The sequence below is a fragment of the Fusarium subglutinans genome, assembly GCF_013396075.1.
Source record: "Fusarium subglutinans strain NRRL 66333 chromosome Unknown NRRL66333_c0000169, whole genome shotgun sequence".
Classification (NCBI taxonomy): Eukaryota; Fungi; Ascomycota; class Sordariomycetes; order Hypocreales; family Nectriaceae; genus Fusarium; species Fusarium subglutinans.
In genome coordinates this window covers 19,091-35,028 of record NW_023502232.1, presented here as the reverse complement: position 1 = coordinate 35,028, position 15,938 = coordinate 19,091, and the positions used below count along the sequence as shown (strand labels likewise).

At 49.2% G+C, this 15,938-nt stretch overlaps 5 protein-coding genes across 5 annotated transcripts; 3 read left to right on the top strand and 2 right to left on the bottom strand.

Annotated features, from left to right (window-relative positions):
* Positions 1-459: 459 nt before the first annotated feature.
* FSUBG_10123 (uncharacterized protein) lies at positions 460-1,242 on the top strand (the record flags this gene model as incomplete). Its single annotated transcript, XM_036674670.1, has 1 exon — positions 460-1,242. One exon carries the CDS (start codon positions 460-462, stop codon positions 1,240-1,242), a length of 783 nt encoding a protein of 260 aa, XP_036534392.1.
* A 572-nt stretch (positions 1,243-1,814) lies between these two features.
* FSUBG_10122 (ubiquitin-conjugating enzyme) lies at positions 1,815-3,637 on the bottom strand (the record flags this gene model as incomplete). Its single annotated transcript, XM_036674669.1, has 9 exons — positions 1,815-1,830; positions 1,891-2,759; positions 2,805-2,973; positions 3,022-3,033; positions 3,086-3,182; positions 3,234-3,255; positions 3,318-3,412; positions 3,495-3,528; positions 3,608-3,637. 9 exons carry the CDS (start codon positions 3,635-3,637, stop codon positions 1,815-1,817), a joined length of 1,344 nt encoding a protein of 447 aa, XP_036534391.1.
* A 1,318-nt stretch (positions 3,638-4,955) lies between these two features.
* On the top strand, positions 4,956-6,264 carry FSUBG_10121 (replication factor C subunit 2; the record flags this gene model as incomplete). Its single annotated transcript, XM_036674668.1, has 4 exons — positions 4,956-5,071; positions 5,122-5,200; positions 5,256-6,044; positions 6,100-6,264. 4 exons carry the CDS (start codon positions 4,956-4,958, stop codon positions 6,262-6,264), a joined length of 1,149 nt encoding a protein of 382 aa, XP_036534390.1.
* Positions 6,265-6,387: 123 nt separating this feature from the next.
* Positions 6,388-7,938, bottom strand: FSUBG_10120 (uncharacterized protein; the record flags this gene model as incomplete). Its single annotated transcript, XM_036674667.1, has 1 exon — positions 6,388-7,938. The coding sequence occupies one exon, from the start codon at positions 7,936-7,938 to the stop codon at positions 6,388-6,390; it is 1,551 nt and encodes a 516-aa protein (XP_036534389.1).
* Positions 7,939-8,547: 609 nt separating this feature from the next.
* Positions 8,548-15,228, top strand: FSUBG_10119 (ATP dependent RNA helicase; the record flags this gene model as incomplete). Its single annotated transcript, XM_036674665.1, has 2 exons — positions 8,548-14,630; positions 14,682-15,228. The coding sequence occupies 2 exons, from the start codon at positions 8,548-8,550 to the stop codon at positions 15,226-15,228; spliced, it is 6,630 nt and encodes a 2,209-aa protein (XP_036534388.1).
* Positions 15,229-15,938: the final 710 nt, after the last annotated feature.

Here is a 15,938-nt window from a genome sequence, read left to right as displayed (position 1 = left end):
ATATTTAGGCAAATCTAGCCTAAGTTTAGGGGGCTCTTTTCTAAGTTTATTTTAACACCCTATATCAAGGTCCGGTGTTTTCTTGCTCCCCGAGGCTTAAGTACCTTAGTTAATCAGACTTAGCTGACCCCGCCATAAGCTGCTTCTTCAGAGGGGTCACGACAGCCCGATTACCTTGTTGAGACACCTGACATCCGTTGCATGTCCTGGGCTGCTTTTACCAAGCGTCCCGATTCCGTCCCGTCCCGTCCACTTCTCTTTGCATTTCCCTCATCTTCGGTCCTGTGTCCCACGTCTTTGTTCCTATTGGGCCATTTTCACTTCCTCCTCCGCCGTTGTCCGGAGCTCTCTCCCGTGACGTCTCCGTTCTTCGGTGCCTAGCTCACAATCAACCTGCGCAAGAGCTTACATCTTTGTCAGAGTCAACAAAAGCAATTTCTTCAGCGGCGCAACTCGATCATGCCCGCCCTCACAATCAACACCGACAACCCTCCCAGCAACAATCCTCCTTCTCCGACTCGACCGCCTGTTTCCCCTATCACACCTCCCTTGCGTCCTACCCAACGCCCGGCGACTGAAGCTACAAGCGTAAGCGCAAGCGCCAGCGCTGGCGGTCGTCCAAGCCTTACACATTCACAGCCCGACCAGACTGCGATACCACCGCCTGCACCTCAACCAATAGCCTTTGATTCCAACCCAGACGTCATTGCGCTCAAGTCGGCGATTTCCATTTTACAAATTCAGCGACAGCGTGCTACTGCCGACATACAGGCTCTCAGTCGCGCAAAAGATGAAGCCGTCCAGGACCCTGAAGCTTTCATAAAAGACCTTGTCGCAGGCAAGATTAATGCGCCTGAAAATGATAGCGCTAGCGATAGCGAAGGTGAAGATACAGCGATGAGCGGTCAAGACACCGGCAATCAACAAGACCCCGGTGAAGGGTCCTCCAAGCAGCGCATCGCTACCCAGCCACCAGCATGGACGAATCTTCCCCAGCCGCAAAATGTGGTTCGCTGCCCACCCATCAACTGGTCGCAATACGCTGTGGTCGGTGACTCCCTCGACAAACTTCACAACGAACAAGTCGCACGTCCCAACCAGGGTACACCGGCAACGATAGGCGCAAACGGTATGTACGAATTCAGAGGTGAAGGGAAGCAAGAGAGGTACCAAGGTGTGGCGGCGCCCTATAACCCAACCCAAGAGCGCCTAAACAAGAAGCCCAAGAGTAGGAGGTCATGAGAAATAACGGCACCATGATTTACGAAAGAAATCGCATACACAGATTCTAAATATTGTCTTTTGAGCGGAACCTTGATGCAATGGATACATGTTATTCAAATATTGGCGTTAGAGGATAGATAGATGGCGTTTCATAGAGTGCAAACAATACAACCCGGCACTTTGATTATGCCGATCACTTATTCTGGTGACGGTGTAGTATCTGAACCTCTCAATCAAGCTTGTGTTTGAAGAAAACACCTTCATTGTAGGAAGGTCTGTGGTCTCATAACCCTAAATCAAGAGTGAATGGATAGGCTTTGTGGGACAAGGGAATAGAGTGACTCGGTTGGTATATCATATGTCTGGTAGCCTTGTGTAGATTATGCCACACATGTATCACAACCTGGCCACGGCAAATCAAGTCAACCGCATTTTAGAGAAATGGTCTAATCCTCAGACCATGTCATTTCAATATGAACCACAGGCCCCAACGCCATGTAAAAACAGATCAATGCCCCCGATGTTGACCAGTACGCCCTCGTGATATTTTCATCTAAAATCCTGGTATTAAGCCTGACAGAGCATGTGGGTTACTCTGGGAAGTCCCTGTAGAGGTCGGTTAGCTTGCACATAGAAACGACTGCAGAGTCTTGATTAGGTACTGACTCCATGCTCTGCTGTACGGATCGGCGAAGCCGTCGGTTGTACTTCTTTTTGTCGTCTGGGCTTCCTCCCCAGTACATCTTGGTCGCTTCCGGGTTCACAATTTTGCGTGGGTCATAGGCTGGCTCATCATCTTCAAGGATCGCAAAGATGGCATCAATGTGTGATCGTACATCTTCCCTTTTCATTGGATTTGGAGTGTAGCATGCTGTACCGTCTGCAGCGATGTGGTGGTGAAAGATCTTGGTCTCGAACTTGACACGAGGTTGCTCTTCGGGGAAACGGACGCTGAAGTTCATTTTAATTCTGAACAAACCACCGTCGAGGTTGGTCATAGGACGTCCGAAATAGGTTATGACCCAGACGAAGGGGTTCTCGTTCTCGAGAAAAACGTCATGTGGCATATCGCCTCGTTTGAATACTTCAACAACCTGCTCGAACTGATGCTGAAGATTAACAGCAACAGTTGTCTCCTTCTTCTTAGCTTCCAGGCCCTCCGCGGCCCATCTCTCAGGCTCAGCGTCGATAGCAGCCTTGATGGTGTGCAGGCGGGTTCCGAGCTCGGGATAGTTGAATTTCCCATCCATTGAGTTGTTTCCTGGCGACTCGAACGGCATTCTTGCAAAAGGCTGGTTGGGCTTGGTCTCTGATATGCCTTTTTCGATCGCAGCGAGGTATGATTCGTAATACCAAAGAAAGCGGCGTTTGCACAGGTCTCTGAAAGGCTCGAAGGGGACGGTGGCCTCGTCAATGTCATCATCATCCATGTCATCCGCTCCTGGAAGACTGTGCAACTGGGTGCCACCGGGGTTCATTCCAAGATAGCCTTCCAGACGTTGGATGACACTGATACGTAGTGTCTCGTGTCGAATCTACCAGGGTTAGAGGTTCCCCTGTAATTTGAATTGGCAACAGACCTTTTGAATATAGTCCTTTTGGTTTTTCTTGTCGCTTTCGTCGTTGGCATCCTCGAAGCCCGGTTCGTTTTCGTAGGGGTTAGACGATAGGAGACTTTGGATGGATAATAGGATTGATTCAAGTCCTTGCGCAGATGACCACTCCTCTCCACGCTCCCCACGCCATGTTCTAGCTATTGTCAGTTCAACCCTCTAATCTTTGACACAATTACAATACCCTAGAATTGATCTGACCGTGTTAGCGCATGAGTATAGTGAAGTTGCAATATCTGATTACTTACAGACAGACTTTCCCATTGCTGTATACATTGGGGTTGAAGCGACAACGTCCCCCGTTTGTGGTGATACAAATTACACTCGGGGATCTGGAAGGGTATTCTGTCATCGAATATGAGACTAAGTTTTGTCATAGTAACGGGGGGTGTCTACCTTTGTGGAACCGAATGGCAAACTGTCGAGTTGAGTAAGCCCATCTTTACATAGACAAGGATAAATGCAGCGCCCACGACATACCTCGAAGAACCCAAATTCATAGGGAGTCTCATGGGGACCCATGATCAGGGCCTTTACATTGCGAACATCGATGTCGCGACATGCTACGGCGAGCGCTGTAATAAAAGGTAGTCAGTCGCGTGGTCAGTTTCTTCTTTCGAATGCGTGGTATATGCCATTTGGCAAAAGGCGACATACACAAGTCACAGTTCTTCTGGATGTCACCCAGCTCCTTGGCATAGTGTTAGTATCTCGAAGGTGGGATCGTGAACGAAGGGATGGGAAATGCCAGCGAATGCGGGGCAGCGAACCTTGGAGATGCGAATGATAGACTGGTCCATAGCGCCTCGTATGTTGCAGTCTAAATGTCGATGTTTGAGGACGAGCGCTGACTGCAGAGCGCGACGCACATGGACAAGTTCCTTCCAAGTTTGAGGTTATCGATGTGACGTTTGGGGTGGTGGATGTCAAGTTACTAAGGTAAGGTAAGGTAAGTGAAGTATAACGTAAGGTAATGTAAGGGTAGACGTTGGAGTCTCGAGGTGGGTTGTGTGAGCAGGTATCAATCATTAAGACCGTAGGAGGAAAGTGGGGGAGGCGGGAAGCTCATCGGGGCTAGCAGCACCTATCAACCGACAGCAGAACTTTACGTATTAATACTCTGGTTCTAAAAAGGCGACATTCATTACCTACTATAGTACCAAGGTAAGTAGAGTAACAAAAGGTGGGTATGTATGTTTGTTATGTAAGTATCAAGGAAATGCGGTTGCTATTATTCACTTTGTTCTACTTCTCAGCTATTACGGCCTTTACTACAGCAATCAGGATAAATATTTGTGATTCCCACATCAAGTAAACCTCAATTCAGCACCAACACGACCATAAGTACTTAGATATATTCAGTGTCTTGGATTTTCCTAAACAAGCGTTCCTGATCATCGTCATGTTATAAAAACGAACAGACGTAGAGCGCTCCTGAGATCGTTGCCTGCTGGAACCAGCTTGCCCCTTAACTGTGAGATACCTTATATAATGTATTTGCTGGTCAAGGGTGTGTATCCTGACAAATAACGGGATAAAAGAAGACTCCCATGCTAATTTCCATGTCTAATCCCTTCATTTGGTGTTCTGATTCCCTCTCCCCTCCCTATTCTTCGTAAAGTGAAGCGATAAGTCTGGGTACTTGGTTGATTGCGCTGGGATCGAAATGAGAGTCGGAGAAAACAGTGTATGTAACTATAATGCAAGTATGAGGTTTCTTTTTTTTTCTTTATTTTGTTTCCCCTGTGAAGGAAAATAAATTCGAAATAAATACCCACAAGAAATGCAAAACTGTAAGCAGTAAATGCGTATACACACTTGAGATCCTGAACGCCAACAATTATCATTTACATCGACATCAACTACCTTACCCGGGAGCTCAAAGAGGTGGGCCCAGCGGGCGGGGTGAAGTTAGGCTACCAAGACCCTTGCCTTAGTGCCATGGTTGTGGTTGCCATTAGTGACGCGCTGCGCGTTTCTTCACGCGTAAATTGGTTTCCTTTAGTTCCCATCAAAGGTCGGTGATTTTATATCACCATTTCGCAAACTGTTTCCTCCGCTCTCACCTGCAAGCTCAGCCGCGGGCAGTCCAACAAGCCAGCATATAATTGAATCAAGATGGCTAGCTTTTTCGACCTCAAGGCCAGAAAGGCAGCAGCGGCAGCCAACGGTAACGCTGACCAGAAGCAAGATAAACCTTCAAATGCTCGAACACAACCCTGGGTTGAGAAATAGTACGTGAAACTCGAAATACACCATGCTACTCTAGACTTAACACACCCAGCCGGCCAAAGACCCTCAGCGATGTTACTGCTCAAGATCATACCGTTGATGTGCTCCAACGGACACTGCAGTCCTCCAACGTACAACACCCCCTTGCTCTGAACTGCAAGAAGCTTCAATACTAATACTTCATAGCTCCCTCACATGCTGTTTTACGGGCCTCCCGGGACAGGTAAAACTTCGACAGTTCTGGCACTCGCTAAGGAACTATACGGCCCCGATATGATTAAATCGAGAGTCCTCGAGCTCAATGCCTCTGATGAGCGTGGTATCTCCATCGTCCGAGAAAAGGTCAAGAACTTTGCGCGAATGCAATTGACCAACCCGGCCCCCGGCTACAAGGACAAATACCCTTGCCCTCCTTTCAAGATCATTATCCTCGACGAGGCCGATTCCATGACACAAGATGCCCAAAGCGCACTGCGACGAACCATGGAAACATACAGCAAGATAACTCGATTCTGTCTTATTTGCAATTATGTGACTCGAATTATCGACCCGCTTGCCAGTAGATGTAGCAAATTTCGTTTCAAGAGTCTCGATCAGAGCAATGCAAAGAAGCGACTGGAGGAGATTGCAGAGAAGGAGGGCGTGGCACTCGAGGACGGCGCTGTTGATGCACTCATCAAATGCAGCGAGGGTGATCTTCGAAAAGCCATTACTTTCTTGCAAAGTGCTGCTCGACTAGTCAGCGCTAATGCCCTCGACAAGGAGGCTCAGGGTGACGAGGTGATGGATGTGGACAAGAAGGCGGTCACAGTCAAGATCGTCGAGGATATTGCTGGTGTCATTCCGGACACGACCATCGATGATCTCGTCAAAGCAATACGTCCGAAGAAGTCAGGATCCTCCTACCAGATCATTTCGGATGTTCTTGAGAAGCTAGTTGCAGATGGCTGGAGCGCAGGTCAAGTGGTCAACCAAGTAAGTCTCATCCTTCATATCACTGAACTACTGCTAATAATAACTCCTGTGACAGCTCTACCAAACCTTGACATATGACGAGACGATACCCGATGCACAGAAAAACAAGATTGTGCTGGTTTTCTCAGAAGTTGACAAGCGATTAGTAGATGGAGCAGATGAGCATCTCTCCATTCTCGATCTGTCAGTGAGGATATCGACTATCATGTCGAAGAAGTGAGTTATTGGCTCTGTATCTAGTGTGCTGCATCAAGAAATGAGGGCGGAGTCATGGCTAGAAATGGGTTGGCGTTTTAAACTGGCTCTATATCACCAGACATCTATTGTACTTGTCGCTGTTACTCTAACCCTGAGCTGTGTCTCCCTGACCAATTAATCCGAGGTTACCTTGCAGACTAGACCAGGCATCTTTCGGTTCTGTGATTCTCTTCTCTGTATGCCTTCTCGCCTTGCTTGGGGATTTGGGACCTGCTTCAAGCCAAACGTCATCCCCCGTAGTATCAGCCTGTGTTTCTTCCTCCTCGGCCGCCTCGTCCTGACCCAAAAGCTGGTCAATCTCTTGTAGAGTCTGCATTGAGTTTACCAACGCAAGCTGTCCACCTTCAATCTGCTCCGCCACATTTTCTAGGGTAGTGATCTTGGCCGAATCTGCAGCGAGAACCCAAGGCTGGACCTTGCCTGTCAGACCTGAGCGTTCGTCCGAAGCAAGGAACTCTCCCAGTCCAGACCTCCTCCGAGACGTTGGTGCCACTGAATGAGATGGAAGCAGTTGACTTTCTTCTTCCAAATGACTGAGCGACTGACAGTTATCCTTGATTTCTTTCCCAAGTGTCGTATTTACATGTGCTTTTTGTGTTATCATGGCCCTCTGCTTTTTGGAAAGTGCAAGGAGAGTCTCGATATATGGTGTCAGGAGAAATGTACTTGATGCAGGTTCCGGTTCCTCAACTTGTCGCTTGGTGGAGGAGGGTGCCAGAACAGGAACAGCCGATGACTCAAATCGTTCACCCGCAGAAGCGAGGAGGGACCGCCTCTTTGCAAGATAATTGGCGTACTTCTCTTTGATGATGCTGAGATGATTGTTTATCGTCGCTTGGTCCGCTGTTGATTGGCTATGGCTCTTGGAACCGTCCTCATCCCCACTCTCATCCCCTGATGCCTTGCTCAACTCCGTCTCAATCCAATTGATAAGCTCATTCCTTGTTGTATTAAGAGCATGTAGTCTGATACCATTGCTGATAACATCTGGTATGGTCTGAGCATTTGCCCTCGTTTCTCGAAGTAACTGCTCCTCTCGTCGCAGAAGGAGTTTAGCCCTCAAGACCGTCTTTTCAAGCTGTGTCACTTGCTCTGTTAGGTCCGTCTTCTTAACGCTCTGTTGTGCGACAAGACTGTTCACCACCTCTTTTGGGACACTCGGTAGACTGGTAGCATCGTGAAAAACATCCTCAGGGTCAAGATATTCAGGAGCAGCGGCTGGCTTTTGCATGAGTGAGTCTAGGTGAGTTTGGACGGCTGTAAGTCGCGCTTGTTTCGCCTGGAGCTTAAGAAGTGAGACCTGCTCTTCTAGTAGCTCATTGCTGGATGGGAGCTCTTTGGCTAATGACGAGGAGAGAAGATTAGATTGGGCAGCATCTTCGTAATTTCGACGGGCATCAACATTTGCCTTTAGAGCCTCAATATAATTCTTGTAGATTCCCTTCGAACTTGAATCCAGAGTTACGTCGCGTGTTGGATCTGCCAAAGACACAGGCTGTTTGACTGGACCATCATGAGAACATGTTCCGAGATGGAGAGCCAAAACTCGCCGAATGTAGTTGACTTGTTCTCGTGGCTTGATATATGGATCAAGTGTCTTTTGAAATGTCTCAGCAGTCTCAGAAGAATTTGCCATTGTGAATCATGGTTTGTCGGTGAAGGAATCCCTGGCCTAGGTTTGTTGCTCTGGTCTCGGTGAAAGTAAATAGACGAAATATGTTAGTCCATGGGCAGCGTAGACAGTGAGGTAGGTACTCAAGTGTGGCTAGTAGGTATCCCCCCTGAACCAACAACATGGTCACCACGCAATGAATTGATAATCTTGAATTACTTCTTTACATTGTAACTCGAGTTTATAACGCGAACTCATTCTCTTTGTATCCGTACTCTTGTAAACACTCAAATTCATTTAAGAAGCAGAGATTATGACCTGAGTTCTGGGCCTATAGTTATGCATTTGCGCCACACAAGCTCTTATCCGAACCGGGACTAGCGTAGGGGCCTGCTAGGCTGAGATCCGAAATTTACGATCGCGACTTGAACTTTCAAACCTTTAGACAACTACAAACCTTTTCGAAACGACTGCGCACCAATCGCAGACTACAGCATATTCAGGCAACGGCTATATATCCGATTTAGTCGCGTCGGTGACAAACTGATGGTTATTTAAGTGCCAAGCGCCCTAGTCTTTGTCGAGAACATCGACGTTCTCTATCAATTACAACATAATAATAATCTAGCCATCATGTCCGACGCAAATCGAGATGTGTCGCAGTACAAGTACTCGGCAATGTCGAACCTGGTACTCCAGGCCGATCGTCGATTCGTTACAAGACGAACTGATGAGGCTACTGGTGATCCAGAGTCGCTGGCCGGTCGCTTGAGTATTCGAGATATGGGTGCTCGAGTTGCACGCGATGACGCGCCAAAACCGAAGAAACAGCCTGGACTCCCCGAGATAGAGCGAGGAGGCCTGAGAGAAGGTGAAGATATTCTGGCACGAGAACAGCGTAGACGGAAGGCAGAGGCGCCTCAATTGACAGGTATCCTCGGCGCCAACGAGCTTTTGGTGGAAGGCATCATATACCGACCCCGAACCGCAGCGACACGACAGACTTTCGATCTCATTATTACCCTGATAGCAAAAATCCTGGGCGATGTACCTCACGATGTCGTACGTAGCGCAGCGGATGCCGCCCTGGAATTTCTGAAGGATGATGATATGAAAGATCTGGATAAAAAGAGGGAAATCGACGACATCTTGGGTGTGACACTAAACCCCAAGGAATTTAATGAGTTGGTGAACCTCGGCAAGAAGATCACAGATTACGACGCCCAGGATGAGGACGAGGACACTGCAATGGGTGGTGCCGATGGCGAGGACGCCGAAATAGATGAGCGCCAGGGCGTCGCGGTCGCGTTCGATGAAGACGAAGAGGATGACGAAGGGGGCCTTGTTCATGAAGTCCGTGACGAATCTTCAGAGGATGAAGAGGAAGAGGAAGAGGAAGAGAAGGCAGAGAGTGCTGAAGGCAAGGAAGAAGATGCTGTTGCTGACGTTGGGGATGAGATGATTCTCGACTCGGCGCCTTCAGGTGGCAAACAAAAAGAGAAAGACAAGCATAGCATACCAGCCCAAGACATCGATACATTTTGGCTACAACGGCAAATCGGCACACTATACCCCGACGCTCACGAGCAAAGCGACAAAACAAAGGAGGCTCTGAAGATCCTGTCAGGAGAACCTGGTGAGGATGGCGAGGAAAAGTCCTTACGTGACGTTGAGAATGATCTCATGGAGCTGTTCGACTACGAGCACCATGAGTTGGTTCAGAAGCTTGTTGAGAACAGGGAGAAGGTTTTCTGGCTTACAAGACTAGCACGAACACAGACTCCTGAAGAGCGCGCTGATGTTGAGCGTGAAATGGTCTCAGAGGGTCTTCAATGGATTCTCAATGAACTCAAGGGTAAAGACACTGCCGAGGGCAAGAAGGGGAAGATTGACATCAAGATGGATATTGATGTCCCAGCTTCCTTTGCCGCGGATGGAACCAAGGCTGAACGTGCCGAGGGCCAACTTGTCGGAGGGCTTCAGCCTCGAAAACTCATCAACCTCGATAATCTGGTCTTCGATCAAGGAAATCACCTTATGACAAACCCCAAGGTCCGGCTACCAGAAGGCTCAACCAAGAGGACGTTCAAGGGCTATGAAGAAATTCACATCCCTACTCCTAAGAAACGCAATGAGCCCGGCGATGTCTTAATACCCATTTCTGATATGCCAGAGTGGTCGCGAAACCCCTTCAGTAAGAATCAGTCCTTGAACAAGATTCAGTCCAAGTGCTATCCTTCAGCCTTCGATGATGATGGAAACATGCTTGTTTGTGCTCCTACTGGTAGTGGAAAAACCAATGTTGGTATGCTCGCTATTCTCCGGGAGATTGGAAAGCATCGCAACCCTGAGACCGGCGATATCGATCTAGATGCCTTCAAGATCGTCTGTATCGCTCCTTTGAAGGCTTTAGTTCAGGAACAGGTTGGCAATCTGGGTGGGAGGCTTGAGCCTTATGGTATCCGAGTCGCAGAATTGACAGGTGATCGTCAACTTACCAAGCAACAAATCGCCGAGACGCAGATCATCGTCACAACCCCCGAGAAATGGGACGTCATTACTAGAAAGTCCAATGACTTGACCTACACCAACCTCGTGCGCCTCATCATCATCGACGAAATCCACCTTCTCCATGACGACCGTGGCCCTGTTCTGGAGAGCATTGTTAGCCGAACCATCCGCAAGACTGAACAAACTGGCGAGCCAGTTCGAATTCTTGGTCTTTCTGCCACCCTGCCTAACTACAAAGATGTTGCGAGCTTCTTGCGAGTGGACACGAAGAAGGGTCTCTTTCACTTTGACGGATCTTTCCGACCTTGTCCCCTCCGACAGGAGTTTGTTGGTGTCACTGACCGCAAAGCCATCAAGCAGCTAAAGACAATGAACGACGTCTGTTACAACAAGGTGATCGAGCATGTAGGCACAAACCGTAACCAGATGCTTATCTTTGTGCATTCCCGAAAAGAGACTGCCAAGACTGCTCGCTACATCCGCGATAAGGCTCTTGAATCAGACACAATCAACCAGATCCTTCGTCACGATGCTGGTAGCCGTGAAGTCCTCAACGAAGCGTCTTCCCAGGCAACCGACCAAGACCTCAAGGATATTCTGCCATATGGTTTCGGCATCCACCATGCTGGTATGAGCCGAGCTGACAGAACAGATGTCGAAAATCTTTTTGCACACGGTGCTATCCAGGTCCTGGTGTGTACTGCTACGCTGGCTTGGGGTGTGAACTTGCCTGCCCATACAGTTGTCATCAAGGGAACACAGGTGTACTCCCCCGAGAAGGGTAGCTGGGTTGAGCTCAGCCCTCAAGACGTCCTTCAGATGCTTGGACGTGCTGGCCGACCCCAATACGATACGTATGGAGAAGGTATCATCATTACGACACAGAGTGAAATGCAATACTACCTCTCTCTTCTGAATCAGCAGCTTCCGATTGAGAGTCAGTTTGTCAGCAAGCTGGTGGACAACCTGAATGCCGAAATTGTCCTTGGTAACGTGAGGACTCGTGACGAGGGCGTCGAGTGGTTGGGCTACACATACCTCTTCGTCAGAATGCTTCGTTCGCCTGGACTTTACCAGGTAGGCGCAGAGTACGAAGATGATGCGGCTCTTGAGCAGAAGCGAGTTGACTTGATTCATTCTGCCGCCATGGTTCTGCGAAAGTCAAATCTCACCAAGTATGATGAAAAGACTGGAAAGCTCCAGTCAACTGAGCTTGGTCGTATCGCTTCGCATTATTATATCACATTCGGTTCTATGGAGACTTACAACAACCTCATCCAGCCTTCTATCACCACGATCGAGCTCTTCCGTGTCTTCGCCCTCAGTGCTGAGTTCAAGTATATCCCAGTTCGACAGGATGAGAAGCTTGAGTTGGCTAAGCTGCTGGGCCGAGTCCCAATCCCTGTCAAGGAGAGCATTGAGGAACCCCACGCTAAGATCAATGTCCTCTTGCAGGCATACATCTCGCGCCTCAAGCTCGATGGCCTCGCGCTCATGGCCGACATGGTGTACGTTACGCAATCCGCTGGCCGTATCCTACGCGCTATCTTTGAGATCGCAATGAAGAAGGGATGGGCATCGGTTGCGAAGACTGCTCTGGACCTCTGTAAAATGGCCGAAAAGCGGATGTGGCCAACAATGTCACCTCTTCGACAGTTCCCCTCTTGTCCTCGGGATGTTATCCAGAAGGCTGAGAAAATCGATGTGTCTTGGAGCAGCTACTTTGATCTGGATCCTCCCCGTATGGGTGAGCTTCTTGGCCTTCCTCGAGCCGGCCGTACTGTATGTGGCTTGGTCAACAAGTTCCCGCGAGTTGAAGTCCAGGCTCAAGTTCAGCCTATGACAAGATCGATGCTGCGTGTCGAACTGAGCATCACGCCTAATTTTGAGTGGGACGATTCTATCCATGGCGCTGCAGAGAGCTTTTGGATTATTGTTGAGGATTGCGATGGAGAAGACATACTTTACCACGACACCTTTTTGCTGCGTAAGGAATACGCCGAATCGGAGCAAAATGAGCACATTGTCGACTTCACCGTTCCTATCACAGATCCAATGCCTCCAAACTACTTCGTTTCGGTTATCTCTGACCGATGGATGCATGCTGAGACCAGGCTTCCTGTTCCCTTCCATAAGTTGATCTTGCCTGAGAAGTTCCCTCCTCATACAGAACTTCTTGAGCTTCAACCTCTCCCCGTTTCTGCCCTCAAGGTATCAAGCTATGTTGATCTCTATCCTGCATGGAAGCAGTTCAACAGAATCCAAACGCAGACTTTCAACTCACTGTACAAGTCTGATGCGAATGTGTTTATTGGAGCTCCCACAGGTAGCGGCAAGACTGTTTGTGCCGAATTTGCTCTTCTAAGGCATTGGACAAAGGGCGATGTTGGTCGTGCTGTGTATATTGCTCCCTTCCAAGAACTTGTTGACTCTCGCCTCCAGGATTGGCAGAAAAGGCTCAGCCATCTCCATGGCGGCAAAGAGATAGTGAAGCTTACTGGTGAGATGGCAACAGATCTCAAGCTGTTGGAAAAGGGCGACCTGATCTTGGCAACCCCAACTCAGTGGGATGTGCTATCAAGACAATGGAAGCGACGCAAGAACGTTCAGACAGTCGAACTGTTTATCCCTGACGAGGTCCATCTCCTTGGCAGTTCTCAAGGTTATGTATACGAGACTATTGTCTCTCGTATGCATTACATTCGCACACAGACAGAATTACCCCTGCGAATTGTTGCATTGAGTGTATCGCTGGCGAACGCTCGAGACATTGGTGAATGGATCGATGCAAAGAAGCACGACATCTATAACTTCAGCCCACATGTCCGACCGGTCCCTCTTGAGCTTCACCTCCAGTCATTTACAAATACTCATTTCCCGTCCCTCATGCTTGCCATGGCCAAGCCCACATATCTGGCCATCACACAGATGTCTCCTGACAAGCCTGCCATGATCTTTGTGCCCAGCCGCAAGCAGACTCGTGCAACTGCCCGAGATTTGCTGGCCGCAGCCTTTGCTGACGATGATGAGGACCGTTTTCTTTTTGCTGAGGTAGAGCAAATGAAGCCTCTGCTTGAACGCATCAACGAGGAGGCTCTCGCCGAAGCCCTCTCTCATGGTGTTGGCTACTACCATGAGGCTCTTAGCCAGAGTGATAGGCGAATTGTTAAGCATCTCTACGATAATGGTGCTATCCAGGTGCTTGTTGCTTCACGCGATGTTTGCTGGGAGCTCAACAGCACAGCACATCTCGTCATCGTTATGGGCACACAATACTTTGAAGGTCGAGAGCATCGATATGTCGACTACCCTCTCAGTGAAGTGCTGCACATGTTCGGCAAAGCTCTTAGACCCTCCAAGGACGGCAGAGGCCGAGGCGTCCTCATGCTGCCCCAAGTCAAGCGCGAGTACTACAAGAAGTTCCTAAACGAGGCCCTTCCTGTTGAGTCGCATCTGCACAACTACTTACACGATGTCTTTGTGACAGAGATCAGCACCAAGATGATCGAGTCGGGTGACGATGCGATCAACTGGACTACTTTCACCTACTTCTACCGAAGGTTGCTTGCTAACCCAAGTTATTATAGCTTGACAAGCACAACGCATGAGGGACTCAGCAACTACATGTCTGACTTGGTTGAGACAACTCTCCGTGAGCTCAGCGAATCCAAGATCATTGAGTTTGACGAGGATGACGGATCCGTGGCGCCTCAAAACGCAGCCATGATTGCGGCATACTACAACATTTCCTACATCACGATGCAGACTTTCCTGCTCTCTCTGAGCGCTCGCACAAAGCTCAAAGGTATCATGGAAATCGTCACTTCAGCAACAGAGTTCGAGTCGATCCAGATTCGACGTCACGAGGATGGTCTGTTGCGACGCATTTACGACCGAGTGCCTGTCAAGATGTCTGAGCCAGTTTATGACTCCCCTCATTTCAAAACATTCGTCTTGCTCCAGTCTCACTTCTCTCGTATGCAGCTGCCAATTGATCTTGCAAAGGACCAGGAGATCCTGCTGTCGAGGGTGTTGAGCCTTCTCAGTGCCATGGTCGACATTCTGTCTTCGGAGGGACATCTCAACGCCATGAGTGCTATGGAGATGTCACAGATGATCGTTCAGGCAATGTGGGATCGGGACAGCCCTCTTAAACAGATTCCTCACTTCTCACCGGAGGTTGTGAAGGTGGCTAATGAGTTTGGGTATGTATTGAGTGATGGATTGGACAGACCGTCAGCTAATGTTGTTCGCAGAATCAAGGATATCTTTGATTTCATGGAAGCCATGAACCCGGATGAGAATGCCGATTACAACAAGCTTGTTAAGCGACTTGGCTTGTCACAAAACCAACTGGCACAGGCCGCAAACTTCACAAACGACAAGTATCCTGACCTGGAGCTTGAACATGAGGTTCTTGACGAGGGTGAGATCAGGGCAGGTGAACCGGCCTACCTGAACGTCAAGATTGCTCGCAATTTGGAAGAGGAGGACGGCGATTATGACTCTACCGTACACGCACCATTCTACCCCTCCAAGAAGATGGAGAACTGGTGGCTGGTTGTTGGTGATGAGAAGACCAAGAGCCTCCTGGCGATCAAGCGAGTGACAATCGGGCGGGAACTGAACGTTCGCCTCGAGTACACTGTGCCATCGCCAGGTGAGCATGATCTGAAGCTGTTCCTAATGAGTGATAGTTATGTCGGAGTCGACCAGGAGCGGGAGTTTTCGGTTACAGCAGCCGAGGGCATGGATGTGGATGACGATGAAGAAGACGAGGACGAGGACGAAGACGAGGAGTAGAAGCTCACAGCTCAAAGCTCACTCTGAATTACAATTACCACGGCGACTGCCAGCGATGGCGTTGTACACTATTGAAGACTACGAATGCGGATTTAGGAGATAATAATCGAACTTATCAACTCGGGACCATGACTGAGAATGTGTGCTTTTGAGATGAGTTGTCTGGATACAAGGCGAGTTGTGTGGATGTCTAATAATGCACCACGAGTGAAAGAGGCGCGAGGTGTTGAGATCTAGTGTTCACAACGCCAAACGCGTCTAGAGAGAGCTAGGCCCACGACGTGACATTTGCCGGCAATTGGGCAGTGAAGATGGTGAGAAAAGAGACTACGGACGCGTCCCTCCGATAGTCTTGTATACCAGGGCGTCGAATCAGCGTCGACTACGCGCTGGGCCTTTGATGTCGTGTGTGAGAGGGAGAGAGCCTGGGGTTGGGGATGACGCCGCCCGCAGCGCAAATGCCAGATGGCCATCACGTGACCGATGCCTTGGTGACGTTTGAAAGTGCTTCTGTTTCCCTTGCAAAAGCCCAGTCCAGTCCCAGTCCCAGTCCAGCCCATCAACTCGCACCAGCGTTTTTTCCTCGTCAACCCCAACATCGCGGCACAACTCGAAGAGGCGCTCATCATCATCAATTGCGCAAATCATCACCAACACATCATCGCCATCGCTCTACGAACCTTGCGCTCCATTGACACGCGCAATACAGC